This window comes from Hemitrygon akajei, chromosome 15 (assembly GCF_048418815.1).
Source record: "Hemitrygon akajei chromosome 15, sHemAka1.3, whole genome shotgun sequence".
Classification (NCBI taxonomy): domain Eukaryota; kingdom Metazoa; phylum Chordata; class Chondrichthyes; order Myliobatiformes; family Dasyatidae; genus Hemitrygon; species Hemitrygon akajei.
The window spans coordinates 7375232-7390307 of record NC_133138.1 but is presented as its reverse complement, the minus strand read 5'-3'; the positions used below and the strand labels follow the sequence as shown (position 1 = coordinate 7390307).

Genomic DNA, 15076 nt, shown 5'->3' with positions numbered 1-15076 from the left:
TTGCACTGCTTATTTAATTTATTTTAATATATATTTATAATAATTTATAGTTTTTATGTATTACACTGTATTGCTGCCACGAAGCAACACATTTCACATTTGTCAGTGCTAATGAACCTGCTCCCTTTCTCTCTCTGTTCTGGCAAAGAGCCTCAGACAAAAAAAAACACATCTATCTATCCCTCTTCCTCCTCCCTTCACTCTCTCTTTTCCCCCTTCCTCTCCCTCCGTCTCCCCAGACGCTGCACGACCTTCAGCTTCAGGGTCCGCACCTCCACCGAGTGCAGATTCTGTTGTTTTAAAAGATTTTTCTCAAGGGAGGGTCCTGCAGGAATCAGGGTGGGGAGAGGTCCAGACCGCCCCTCTCTCACACTCCGGGGCTGTGAAAGGGTTAACAGATCGGCGCCGAGAGCTGCGCCGAAGGGGTTAATGGTCTCCAAAGCTGGCGTGTGGTTGCCATCTCTGGGTAACGCGTTCCTCCAGGTTCCAGTGCGGTGGGATCCGGAGCTGTTGGTGCGGAGCGAGGAAGCCATCAGCAGAAACGGCGTAGCCAGGCGGTGCGAGCGATTAACCGGGACCCTCTCCTTGTTTATGGAAGAGGCGGCGAGCCCCCCTCTCGCCGGGAGCCATGCTGGGGAAGGACTACATGCTCGCCATCATCATTGTCAACTGCGAGGGTGCGTCGAGATCCCTGGTGACTTAGAGTGTCAGGGAAGCGGCACGGTTTGTGTCGGGTACCTCACCCTCGGTCTCCTCCAAACCCGGCGCCGTTTGCAATCAATCCGTCCCCAGAAGGGGAGGTGTGTCCAGGTAGGAGCCGAACCCCCGAGCGACGGCAGCGGGTTAACCCTGCAAACCCCGGCCTGCTTCACAAGCCCGCTGCCCCGAGCCCGGCGCCGAAACGGTTAAGGTTAAGCGGTCTTTCTGGGGTCTTGGAAGGGGAGGGGCTGGACTGGGGGGGGGAAGTTGTTTACCCCTGGTCTAAATCAGAGGCTGCCTAGTAAAGTTAGGGGCGAGCTGTTGCGGGGGTGGAGTCACCTACTGAGGACCGGAGTCTGAGCATAGAACAGTATAGCAGCGGACAGGCCATTCGGCCCACGATGCTGTGCTGATTTTAACCAGTTCATACTGAATGTCCTCCTCCAGCCTATCATCCATATCCCCCCCCCCCCCATTCCCTTCATAAAAACGTGTCTGTCTAAACGCCTCAAACTGCCTTTTTCCAGCACCACCCCTAGTAGTCCATTCTGGGTCCGTTACCCCTCGTGTGAAATAACCTGCTTCTCACATCCTCTTTAAACTTCCTGTAATGCACACAAGAAAATGAATTTCGGGATTGTGTCTGGTGATATATAGTGTGGCAACACAAAATGCTGGAGGAACTCAGCAGGTCGGGCAGCATCTATGGAAACAGTCGATGTTTCTAGTCCTGAAGAAGGGTCTCGCCCGAAACGTCGACTGTTTATTAATTTCCATAGATGCTGCCTGACCTGCTGAGTTCCTCCAGAGCATCTGCAGATTTTTCCGTGTTTGACATATACTGTATGTACTTTAATAATAAATTTACTTCGAACTTTGAACTCCCTCTAACCTTAGAAGCATGTCCTCTGAGGTTTAACATTTTTGATCCTGGGGGGAAATGATTCTGACTGTCTACCCTCTAAGTGTGGGTGGTGGTGTGGAGTTGCGTCTCTACAAAAGGAGGTGTAAGGTGCTCCTTCCCTCCGCTAGCCTGCAGGTCACCCTTGGGCAAGGTGTAGCACCTGCTTAGACCCCGATCAGGGTTATGTGAAGCCACGGGAACAGGTGGTGGATGGTCGTAGGAGCAGCTGGTTCAGATCTCAAGTCCTGGTTATGTGACCACTGGCACCAGGCAGACAATCTCTGAAGAGTATTGATAATGGCTGGGATCACCCGTCTTGTAAGGACACTGCCCAGAAGAAGGCAAAAGCAAACCACTTCTGCAGAAAAATTTGCCAAGAACAATCGTGGTCATGAGACCATGATCGCCCATGTCATGTGACATAGCCCATAATGATGATGTCATACAACATGGCACATGACGATGATGTCATACAGCACGGCACATAATGATGATGATGATAATGACCCTATATGTGCCCCTCAGGTGTCACCTCAACCTCCGACACCTTAGTGAGAACAAGGTGAGCTTTTTGAACCTCTCCTTTTAGCTCACGGCTTCTAATCCAGGCAGCATCCTGGTGAACTTCTCCACAGTCCATAGGACCAGAGAGGCCATTCAGCCCATCGAGTCTGCTTCGCCATTCCATCATTGCTGCTTTATTCTCCCTCTCAACCCCATTCTCCAACCTTCTCCACATCCTTCCTATAACATTGATGACCAGAATGGCACAAATAGTCCAAGTGGTCTAACTAAAGTTTTATGGACCTGCAACATGACTTCCTCACTCTTATACAGTACTTAACACGCTTACCAATGAAGACCAGCATGACATACACGGCATTTACCACTATCAGAGAACTGTGGCCCTGGATCGCACGATCCCTCTGTACTTCAGTGCTGTTAGGGGGTCAACCATTAAATGCAACCTCCCTCCTTTCATTTGAACTCCCAAAGTGCACACCTCACACCTGCGTGGATGAGAGTGAGAGGAGAAAGATTTGCAAAGTGACTTGAGGGGAATCTTTTTCACCCAGAGGGTGTTGGCTGGGTCGAACGAGCTGCCAGAAGAGTTGGTTAAGGCAGGTGCAGTAATGACATTTGAAATATACTGGGAGAGGTAGAAAAGGTTTGGAGGGAAGCGGGCAAAATGCACGCAAATGGGACTGGCTTCGTTGAGCCTCGGTCGGGATGGAATAGTTGGGCTGAAAGCTGTGTTTCTGTAATTTATTTACTGACACACAGTGGGGAATAGACCCTACCAGCCCTTTGAGCCATGCTGACCAGCTATCCCTCTGATTTAATACTAGCCTATTCCTGGGACAATTTACACTGTCCAATTAACCTCCCAACTGGTAGGTCTTTGGACTGTGAGAGGAAACTGGAGCACCTGGAGGAAACCTCCTGGTCACAGGAATAACGTACAAACTCCTTACAGGCAGCTGCGGGAATTGAACCCGAGTCGCTGGAACTGTAATGCGTTGTGCTAACCACTACACTACTGTGCTGCCCAATTGAGAACGTAGAACTCCATTTAAGGTCTTAGAGTGATGTGATTGTTTGTGGGGCAGTGGTTTAAGCTGTGACTGGGATAGAAGGGAGGATGTTGTGATCAGCATGAACCAGTTGGGCGTTAGGGCCTGCTTCACTGTTGTACAACACCGGGACTCTTAAGAGAGCTCCAAAAACTCCTGAGAGGGACATTGTTTAAAAATAAGTGGTCACTCAATTCACAGTGGCTCCAAGCTCAAGATTCTCTCACAAGGGAGGAAACATCCTCTCCACACCTGCCCCTCAGAACTCTGCATTTCAATCAAATCCCCTCTCCCTCTTCTAAACTGAGTTGCTGCAAACCCAAGTCACCCAGTCCCTTCTTAAGACAACTTGTGCATTTGGGTATAAGTTTTCTTTGTTCCATGAACATCTGGAGAAGGTGAATCTCAGAGCTGTATACTGCTCACATACTTTGATCAATGAACCTTTGAACTTTTGAAGTAAAAGTTGCCCTCTTTGAATTGGTTTCAATACCTTCGCAACCATCCTGAAATAACTCGAACAATACTGTCCACAGCAGTCTAAATGTGGTCTCATTAGTGTTCTGTGATTTTCTGAAGATGACTTCTCCCTGTTTACATTCAATTCACCTCCCACTTAGCAATAACAATCTGTTGGCCTAATTACCAACATACTTGTGCAAATTGTGCCCGAGGACACCCAGATTCTTTTGATAATCTCTCACCAAATCAAGCTTTCATAGCCTTCACCACTGTCCCCTCCACCCCCAAACTTGGTGTCAAATGGTTAGAAATTACTATTATCTGCAACTTGAAATTAACCCTTTCACAGCCTGGAGTGAGAGGGAAGGTTTGGGTTTCTGTACCCCCTCCAATTCCAAAAGGACGTGACTTTGCTGCTCATGAGAAGAACTAAAAACAGATTCTGAACTTGATGGAGATGTGAATGTTGGAGATGCACATGTAGCATCTGAGGGGAGAGAGTCTGTGAGAGAGAAAGAAACAGAAAAAAGAAAGGCTTTTGCACAGTACTATATGTCATAAAATTTGTTGTTTTGTGGCAGCAGTACAGTGCGAGACGTAAAAACTGTCTGACGTTACAAAAATAAAATAGTGCTCATGGGCTCATGGACCATTCAGAAATATAATGGCAGATGGGAAGAAACTGTTCCTGAATCATTGAGTGTGGGTCTTCAGGCTCCTGTACCTCCTCCCTGATGGCAGATGGGAAGAAGCTGTTCCTGAATCATTGAGTATGGGTCTTCAGGCTCCTGTACCTCCTCCCTGATGATAGCAATGATTAGAGGAAAGTCCTGGACCGTGAGGATTCTTAATGATGGATATCGCCTTGTTGCAACACTGCCTTTCGAAGATGTCCTCGATGAGTCTACAATCTTCTGAAGCATCTCGTGATCCTGATTTGGAGCCTCCAGACCAGGCATGATTCAACCAGTAGGAAAGATCTCCATCGTACACTATGGAGATTAGAATTGGAGTAATTGGAGATTACCCAATTATGCAGAATCTGCAGGGCAGTTGGAGATTGTTTCACCACATTGTACGCCCTTTGCCCAGGTACAGCCACCCATTCTCTTAAGGAGGCAGCATAAAGTCATGGAGTGCTACAACACAGAAACAGGCCCTTCAGCCCATCTAGTCCATGCTGAGCTCTTATGTTGCCTATAGGGTAGATGGTCAGAATCTTTTCCCCAGGGTCACAAATGTCAAACCTCAGAGAATACGCTTCTCAGGTTAGAGGTTGTTCAAAGTTCTAAGTTCAAAGTAAATTTATTATTAACGTACATTCTCACACCTGGGACATAACTCTTCATACCCCTCCATTCATGTACTTATCCAAACTCCCCTTTAAGTGGGAACCACTTCCCGTGGCAGCTTGTTCAACGCTCTCACCACTATCTGAGCGAAGAAGATCACGCTCAGGTTCCTCTTAAACATTTCACCTTTCACCCTTAACCCATGACCTCTGGTTGTAGTCCCACCCAACCTCTGTGGAAAATGCCTGCTTGCATTTACTCTATCAATATCCCTCATAATTTTGTATACCTCTATCAAATCTCCCCTCATTCTCCGACACACCAGGGGATAAAATCTGAACATTCACCTTTTCTCTATAATATGGACATTGTGTAGGCAGAAGAGAGATTTTTTAAGAGATTAGCTATCACATATGTATTGAAAATATAGTATTTTGCTGAAATCTTGGCTATGGTGCAATAGACTTTTGCACAGTATTCTACATGTCAACATGGACCGGAGAGTGAGTTTGGAAATCTGGTGGGAACAAAGGATGTTGGGAATGGTGAGGGTGGGGCACCGCAGGAGGGGTGTGGCACAGGTGGCAGAGGTGTGTCGGGGGCAGGGGGTGGTGTCGCTGCAGACACACCCAGCCCTGAGACACCAGGCAAGGTCATTTGATTCTAAGCAATTGCTCTATTGAACATTACAGAATGTCTCTCTGGTGCTTCCCGCTCCCTCCCCTCTCCCTTCCTCTTTTCCCAACCATGATTCCCCTCTCCCTGCCCCCTTCCACTCACATAAAATTACTACAATACTGTGCTAGAGTCTTAGGCACCCTAGTTATATATATTCGTAGCTCAGACTTTGCACAGTGAAATGTATTGTTTGGGCAGTGACCATCGCAGTCCAAGGCAGCTGGCAAGAGTCACCATTGCTTCTGGTGCCAACATAGCATGCCCACAATTTACTAACCCTCATTTAGTTAGGCTTTTAATTATTAGTTTAATTTGTTCAGCACCACATTTTTCTTTTATTGATCTGCCTATGTAAGAGTCTCTAAATATCTCTAATGTATCTGCTTCTACCACCCCTGGCAATGTGTTCCACGTACGCACCGCTCTGTGTGTAAAATAAAAACATCTGACATCACCCAAGTGTTTCCCTCCAATCACCTTAAAGTTATGCCCCCTCGTATTAGCCATTTCCGTCCTGGGAGAAAGTCTCTGGCTGTCCACACAATCGATGCCTCTTACAAGATTGTACACCTCTATCAAGTCACCTCTCATCCTCCTTTGTTCCGGAGAGAAAATCTCCAACTCATTCAACCTGTCCTCATAAGACATGCTCTCTAATCCAGGCAGCATCCTGGTAAATCTCCTCTGCACCCTCTCTGATCCAGGCAGCGTCCTGGTAAATCTCCTCTGCACCCTCTCTAATCCAGGCAGCATCCTGGTGAATCTCCTCTGCACCCTCTCTAATCCAGGTAGAATCCTGGTTAATCTCCTCTGCACCCTCTCTAATCCAGGCAGCATCCTGGTGAATCTCCTCTGCACCCTCTCTAATCCAGGCAGCATCCTGGTGAATCTCCTCTGCACCCTCTCTAATCCAGGCAGCATCCTGGTGAATCTCCTCTGCACCCTCTCTAATCCAGGCAGCATCCTGGTCAATCTCCTCTGCATCCTCTCTAATCCAGGCAGCATCCTGGTAAATCTCCTCTGCACCCTCTCTAATCCAGGCAGCATCCTGGTGAATCTCCTCTGCACCCTCTCGAAATCTTCCACATCCTTCCTATAATGAGGCGACCAGAACTGAACACAGTACTCCAAGTGTAGTCAAACCAGGGTTTTATAGAGCCGTAACATTACCTCATAGCTCTTGAACTCAATCCCCCAACTAAAGCTGAGGTCTTATAAGGCATTGGTTAGACCACACTTGGAGTATTGTGAGCAGTTTTGGGCCCTTTATCTGAGAAAGAGTGTGCTGGCATTGGTGAGGGTCCAGAGGAGCTTCACAAGAATGATCCTGTGAATTAAAGGGTTAATGTATGAGGAGTGTTTGATGGCTCTGGGCCTGCACTCACTGGAGTTCAGAAAAGTGAGGGGGGAATCTCATTCAAACCTATCGAATTTTAAAAGGCCTAGTTAGAGTGGATGTGGAGAGCATGTTTCCTATGGTGGTGGGGGGGTGGGGGGGGGGCAGCCTCAGAATAAAAGGGCATCCTTTTAGAACAGAGATGAGGAGGAATTTCTTTTGCCAGAGAGTGGTGAACCTGTGGAATTTATTGCCACAGACAGCTGTGGCCAAGTTCTTGAGTATATTTAAAGTAGAGGTTGATAGGTTCTTGATTAGTAAGGGTGTCAAATGTTATGGGGAGAATAGGGTTGAGAGGGGTAGCCAATCAGTCATGATGAAATTGTGGAGAAGACTTGATGTGAATCTGCTCCTGTGTCATATGGACCTACGATCTTAATGAAGGCCAACATATCGAATACAAGAGTTTCTGCAGGTGATTGAAACCCAGAATAACACACAAAATGCTGGAGGAACTCAGCAGGCCAGGCAGGTACTATGGAAATAAATAAACAGTCGATGTTTCGGGCCGAGACTGTATTCATTTCCATAGATGCTGCAAGACCTGCTGAGTTCCTCCAACGTTTTGTGTGTGTTACCCAACGGGTCAAATTCTCTGTTTCAATCTCATCCAATTTCTTTGTACAGTACATTCAGATCTCCATGCAAGGCTGCTGAGGTGGAGAGTTCCGAGCGAAAGCCATGGCAGTTAATTTTCCTTCCTGTGGTCCCTCTTGCCGCCCACAGCCATTTAATTGTTTGAGTGGTTATCTGGCTGTCACTCAGTGTGGCTGGAGTTAATTATAGACATGACATTGTCTGTGTGAGAAGGAGAGGAGGAGAGAGAGAGAGAGAGGGAGAAGTGGCATCAAGCTAGATTACTGCTGTGCTTGCAGTTGGAATGAAGAGTAATTTTTTCACTGGGGGCATACACACAGGCTGAACAAGCTAAAGGGACAGATTGGCCTCTTGAAGATTTATGGATTAGGAAAGAGTTATAGACAGGCAAGAGATACAGCAACAGAAAGCGGGGTTTAAAGTGCTGTGCTGTTTAGAAACATTAATTTAGCAAAAACATTATAACAGTGACTGCAGTGTACAAAATACACTGGAGAGTTGTAAAGATAAAAATAATACTGAGAACATGAGCTGTAGAGTCATTCAAAGTGGAATCTGTTCAGTGTTGAGGTGAGTGAAGTTATCCACGCTGGTTCAGGAGCCTGATGGTTGAAGGTTCATTTGTTTGTTATGTGCCATGTCGTATGACATAGGTGATCATGGTCTTTCCCTGACCATGATTGTCCTTGGCAATTTTTTCTACAGAAGTGGTTTGTCATTGCCACTGGGTAGTGTCTTTACAAGACGGGTGACCCCAGCCCCCCGGCCATTATCAATACACTTCAGAGACTGTCTGCCTGGCATCAGTAGTTGCACAACCAGGATTTGTGATCTGCACCACCCGGTCCCATGACTTCCCATGACCATGATCGGGTGGCTAAGCAGGTGCTACACCTCGCCCAAGGGTGACCTGCAGGCTAGCGGAGGGAAGGAGCACCTTACACCTCCTTTGGTAGAGGCGTATCTCCACTCCACAACCCTTGAAAGGTAATAACTTTCCCTGAACCTGGTGGTGTAGGATCAAAGGCCCCTGTACCCCTTCCCGATATTGCTAGTGAGAAGTGGGCATGGCTCGATTGCGGGGGTCTTTTCATGCTTTGCCTGTAATGACTGGGCTGTGTCTACAACTTTCTGTAGGGGAATTGAGCCTGGGCTGACATAGTTGAGATGTCATTTGGAAAAACTTCCTAATGATAGATAAAGATAAAGATTAGCTTTATTTGTTAGATGTAGATCAAAACCTACAGTGGAACATTTTGTTTATGTAAATGGCCAACACTGCAAGGGGGCAGCCCACAAGCGTCACCACACTTCCATAGCTTGCCCACAACTCAGGGACAGCTGGAGGAAACTGGAGCATCCAGAGGTCACAGGGAGAACATACAAACTCCTTACAGACAGCGGTAGGAATTGAACCTGGGTCACTGATGCTGTAAAGCATTAAGCTTGCCATTACGGTACCGAACTGCCCCTGGGTTGAGAAACCTGTCCTCCAGGTCCCCTTTAAATCTTGCCCTTCTCACCGTAACTTCTGCTTTCTAGTTTAAACTCTTGTACCCTGGGAGAAAGACTCTGGTCACCCTCCTTATCTCTGTCCCTTATTAATATATAAACCTCAATGAAGTCACTTCCCCCCCCCCCCCCACCCCAATCTTCCATTCCAGGTTAAACAGGCCCAGTCTATCCAATCTCTCTTTAGACACAAGTGATTCTGCAGATACTGGAGATCCAGACTAACACACACAAAATGCTGGAGAAACTCAACAGGACAGGTAGCATCAATGAATAGAGAATAGGTGCAGAAGTAGACCATTCGGCCCTTCGAGCCTGCACCGCCATTCTGAGACCATGGCTGAAACATCTACTGTTCATTCCTCTCCATAGTTGCAGCCTGACCCAGCTGAGTCCCTCTGTGTGCTGCTCCAGATTTCTGGCATCTACAGAATCTCCTGTGCTTCCTCTAACACCAGGTTCCAATCCCGGATCCTCACCTGCAGCAGGGGCAAGATTGCAGGTTGCCCTGCAAGTCTCAGGTCCCAATGACCCCGGCACTTGTCACTGCCCCTTCCTTCAGCGTTGCTGGGTCTAAGTGGGGGAACTCTCACCCAGCACTGTGGGAGCACCACTCTCCAGAAAGGCTGCAGAAGACCCAGCTGAAGTTTAAGAGACTACTAGACAGGTATATGGAGGAATTTAAGGTGGGGGGGGGGGGTTTATGGGAGGCAAGGTTTAAGGGTCGGCACAACATTGTGGGCCGAAGGGCCTGTACTGTGCTGTACTATTCTATGTTCTATGTAAATGCTGTCCACCCCCTTCAGGGATACTTGTGACTGGTCAGTAAATGCCAACCATATCAGTGTCCCCTCTCCCATACAGATGCCTGAAAACATGTCCCACCAGGCTCAAGGACATCTTCCGTCCACAGTTATATGACAGAGCATGGCACTGGTGCCATGGCAACATTGTTTTAGCGCAACACTATTACAGCTCAGGGCATCGGAGTTCAGAGTTCCATTCTGGCATCATCTGTGAGGAGTTTGCACATTCTCCCCATGAACATGTGGGTTTCCTCTGGGTGCTCTGGTTTCCTCCGACAGTCCAAAGATATAATGGTTAGTAGGTTAATAGGTCATTGTGAATTGTCCTGTGATTAGGCTGGAGTTAAATCGGTGGGTTGCTGGGCGGTGGGGCTCATTGGGCCAGGAAAGCCCGTTCCATTCTGTATCGCTAAAAAAAGTAAAATAAATGTCGAATAGCCCACTAGTACAAGACCATTTCCTTGACCTGACAATCTACTTCATTGTCTTCCTGCACTTTCTCTGTAACTATGACACTTTATTCTGCATTCTGTTATTGTTTTCCCTTGTTCTACCTCGACGCACGGCGTAATGATCTGATCTGTATGAACAGTGTGCAAGACAGGTTTCTCACTGCATCTCAGTACGTGTGTCAATAATAAACCAATTTACCATTTTCGCAGTGCACAAAACCTTTGTTCTACCAGCAGGCTGAGGAACTGGGGCTTGCACCCAACACCAGGTCATCACCGATAGATCAGGAAGAAAGCCAGGGTCCTAACACTGATCCCCAGGATATCCCTCCCAACCTGAGAAACCCATTTACCACCACACTGCTACTTGGCTAATGTAATCAATTAATTAATCTATTTAGAGATCAGAATCTCCTGGCTCACCGAGCAGCACCACTCAACAACACATCTATGGGAATGAATATTTTGGGCCAAAAAGTTGCAAACCAATTAAATTAGTAATCAAATGGCCAACTAAACTAGTCCCTTCTGCCTACGCAATGTCCATATCCCTCCATTTCCCTCACATTGATGTGCTTATCTGAAAGTCCCTAATATATCTGCCTCTACCCCCACCCCAGGTAGCACCTTCTAGGCACCCACCACTCTCTGAGTAAAAAAACTTGCCTCTCACACCTCCTTTGAAATTACTCCTCTCACATTAAACGCATGCCCTCTGGTATTAGACATTTTAACCCTGGGTAAAAGATACTGACTGTCTACTCTATACCAGTCATACTCTTAAACACCTCCATCAGATCTCCCCTCAGCCTCCGCTGCACCAGAGAAAACTGCCCGATTTTGTCCACCCTCTCGTAATAGCGCATGGCCTCTAATCCAGGCAGCTTCCTAGTAAACTGCCTCTGCACCCTCTCATGCGATTATATTGAAATGTACAGCAGGCTTGAAGGGCTGAATGGCCTACTCATACAGTCTTCTAACAATTGCAGAGTGCAGGTGTAACCAGTGTCATCAGGATACAGCAAGAAAGTCTGTCAGTGAAAGGCAGTGAGAAGCTGCAGGGTGTGAGATGATTCATTTGGCAGGGTTAATAAAGAAATTGCCTAGCTCTTGGAAGAAGTGTCCATTATTTTTACCTGTCATTGAAAGTACTGCAATTTATTCCATTCCAAACCCAAAGACTTAGCTGTCGCAGGGGAACAAGGTAAATTGGAAGCAGACACACAAATCACTCCACTGTAACAGAAGGTGGGAAGCTGGGCTAATGAAATGCCTTGGCTCGTGAGAAAGATCCCTTTTCCAAAACCACACTCAGCAGTTCCCTGTACTGCAAGATTTCACTTAATCACTCACAACGTACAGCGAAGAAATCAGAGAATTCAGATTTCCACAACTTGTTTTATGGAGTCTGGGAACATTTGATCTTTCCACAAGCCCATGCCATCCACAGGCTCAAGTTACCTTGATTTTCCAAATTGAAAATCAGAATCAGGTTTAATATCACTGGCATATGTTGTGAAATAGGTTGCTTTGCAGCAGCAGCAGACTATAAATGTGTATATATAAAATTAAATTAAGCAGTGCAAAAAAATAGGTAGTGTTCATGGGTTCATTCAGAAATCTGATGGCAGAGGGGAAGGAGCTGTTCCTGAAACATTGAGTCTATGTCTTCAGGCTCCTGTCCCTCCTCCTTGATGGCAGCAATGAGAAGAGGTCATAACCTGAGTGATGGGGGTCCTCAGTGATGGATGCTTCCTTTTTGAGGCATCACCTTTTGAAGGCATCCAGGATGCTGGGGAGGCTGGTGCCCGTGATGGAGCCGAGTGAGTTGACAACCTTCTGGAGCTTTTTCTGATACTGTGTGGTGGCCCCTCCATACCAGACAGTGATGCAACCAGTTAGAGGACCCCCCCCCCCCCACTGTCAATTAAATCATTTACTAGGTCGGAATTGGTTTCTTATTGTCACATGTACTTAGATACAGTGAAAAGCTTGTCTTGCATACAGTTCATACAGATCAGATCATTAGATAGATAGATAGATAGATAGATACTTTATTCATCCCCATGGGGAAATTCAACTTTTTTTCCAATGTCCCATACACTTGTTGTAGCAAAACTAATTACATACAATACTTAACTCAGTAAAAAATATGATATGCATCTAAATCACTATCTCAAAAAGCATTAATAATAGCTTTTAAAAAGTTCTTAAGTCCTGGCGGTAGAATTGTAAAGCCTAATGGCATTGGGGAGTATTGACCTCTTCATCCTGTCTGAGGAGCATTGCATCGATAGTAACCTGTCGCTGAAACTGCTTCTCTGTCTCTGGATGGTGCTATGTAGAGGATGTTCAGAGTTATCCATAATTGACCGTAGTAATTACACCGTGCATTGAGGAAGAACCAGGGAAAACAATAACAGAATGCAGAATAAAGTGTCACAGTTACAGAGAAAGTGCAGTGCAGGCAGACAATAAGGTGCAAGATCAAAATGAGGTAGATTATGAGGTCAAGGGTTCATCTTAGCATACCCAGGAACCATTCAAAAGGCTTATAACCGTGGGATAGAAGCTATTCGTGACCCCGTAGAATGTTCTTTCAGGCTTTTGTATCTTCTGCCCGATGGAAAATTGGAGACTGCGGTCCTCTCTCTGTGGACACTACTTGATTGATCGTTGATAATGAGATAGATTGTGAGGTCAAGAATCCATCTTTTCATAATAGGGAACCAATCAATAGGCTTATAACAGCTGGGTAGAAGCTGTCCGTGAAATTGGTGGTATGCGTTTTCAGACTTTTGTATGGGAAAGGGGACGCTGATGATTAGCATTTACTGACCATTGCAAAGTAGCCTTCAAGATGGTGGTGAGAAGTTACTTCAATCTTCTACAGTCTTTCTGGTGCGAGGTACTCCCACGGTGCTGGGAATCCCAGCAACAATGAAGGAAGGGATGGTGATGTGTGCCACTCTGTATGTATTAGGCATTGCTGCCCTGGGAATGAGTCTCTGGTTGCCTTCTCCATCAATGCCTCTTATCATTGTCCATACCTCTATCAAGTCACCTCTCATTCTCCTTCTCTCCAAAGAACAAAACCTTCCCTCATAAAACATGCTCTCTAATCCAGACAGCATACTTGCGAGTCTCCTCTGCACCCTCTCTAAAGCTTCCACATCCTTCCCATAATGAGGCAACCAAACTTAACACAATACACCAAGTGTGGTCAACCCAGGGTTTTGTGGAGCTGCAACATTATCTCATGGCTCTTGAGCTCAATTGCTGACTAATGAAAGCCAACAAACCATAGACCTTCTTAATCAATTTGTGCAGTTACTTTGAGTGGCCTGACGTACCTATCCTGGGACAAGACACTGGCTGCCTCCCCTATCTATGTCTCATGAGGTAAAGCCCTCCCCACCGTTGAGCCCGTCTACTCAGAGCACTGTCACACAGAAGCAGCATCCATCATCCAGGACCCCCACCACCCAGGCCACGCTCTCTTCCCGCACCTACCATCAGGAAGGAGGTACAGGAGTCTCAGCACTCACACCACCAAGTTCAGGGACAACCGTTACCCCTCACCCATCAGGTTCCTGATCGAGAGAGGATAACTTCACTCACCCCAACACTGCACTAATAACACAACCTATGGAATCACTTTTAACAACTTGTATATTTCTTTTTTATTTATTTTTCTTTTCTTTCTGTATTTGCACAGTTTGTTGTCTTTTGCACTTTAGTTGTTTGTCCATCTTACTGAGTGTGGTCTTTCATTGATTCTATCCTGTTTCTTGTTTTCATTGTGAATGTTTGCAAGAAAATGACTCTGAAGATTGTGTATGATGACATATATCCACTTTGATAATAAATTTACTTTGAACTTTATAAACTTGTACCAGGTCTTATAGATATCCAATAACTCGTACCCTGATGTTGTGTTTCTAGACAACTTATGGAATGACCAGTCCCTGGAGATGGACCATGACCTGCCTCCGGGCTGGAGAACCATCCGAGACTCCAGTGGGACCTACTATTGGCACGTGCCAACGGGCACTACCCAGTGGCAGCACCCAGCCTGTGGTCCGGATGTTGGCCTGGCCTCTGGCAAACTTCCGCCCGTGGTGCTGCCTGCTCTGGGGAATGAGGTGAGAGGGCAGTGAGAGACAGTGGGGACAGCCATGCGTGTTTGGAGTGAAGTATGTGAGGGCTTCGTTCATGAGTAGGTGAATGGTAGAAATCTAAGGCCATTTTCAGGTTGGAGGAACAACACCTTCTGTTCCATCTCAGTACCCTCCAATCTGATGGCATGAACATTGATTTCTCCATCTTTTGTTTCTCCCTCCCCCTTCCCTCTTCTTCATTCCCCCACTCTGTTCCCCTCCCCATACCTCTTCTCCCCATCTGCCCATCACCTCCCCCTGGTGCCCCTCCTTCCCTTTTTTCCTATGGTCCACTCTGCTCTCCTATCAGATTCCTTCTTCTTCAGCTCTTTACCTCTTCCACCTATCACCTCCCAGCTTCTTACTTCCCATCCCCCCCACTCACCTGGTTTCACCTATCACTTGTCAGCTTGAACATCTCCCACTACCCCCCCCCCCCACCTTCTTATTCTGGCATCTTCCCCCTTCCTTTCCATTCCTGATGAAGGGTCTTGGTCTGAAATGTTGACTGTTTATTCATTTCTATAGATGCTGCCTGACTTGC

General features: G+C 46.7%; 1 protein-coding gene across 2 annotated transcripts in view; it reads left to right on the top strand.

Annotated features, from left to right (window-relative positions):
- The first annotated feature begins 436 nt into the window (after positions 1-436).
- Positions 437-15076, top strand: part of apbb3 (amyloid beta (A4) precursor protein-binding, family B, member 3) — a 64079-nt gene continuing 49439 nt past the window's right edge. Inside the window, exons 1-2 of one of the 2 annotated variants that reach the window (XM_073067117.1) lie at positions 437-677; positions 14318-14517. In XM_073067117.1, the coding sequence (XP_072923218.1) occupies positions 629-677; positions 14318-14517 (249 nt within the window). In that variant the 5' untranslated portion in view covers positions 437-628. The other variant, XM_073067118.1, reaches the window with a different exon arrangement.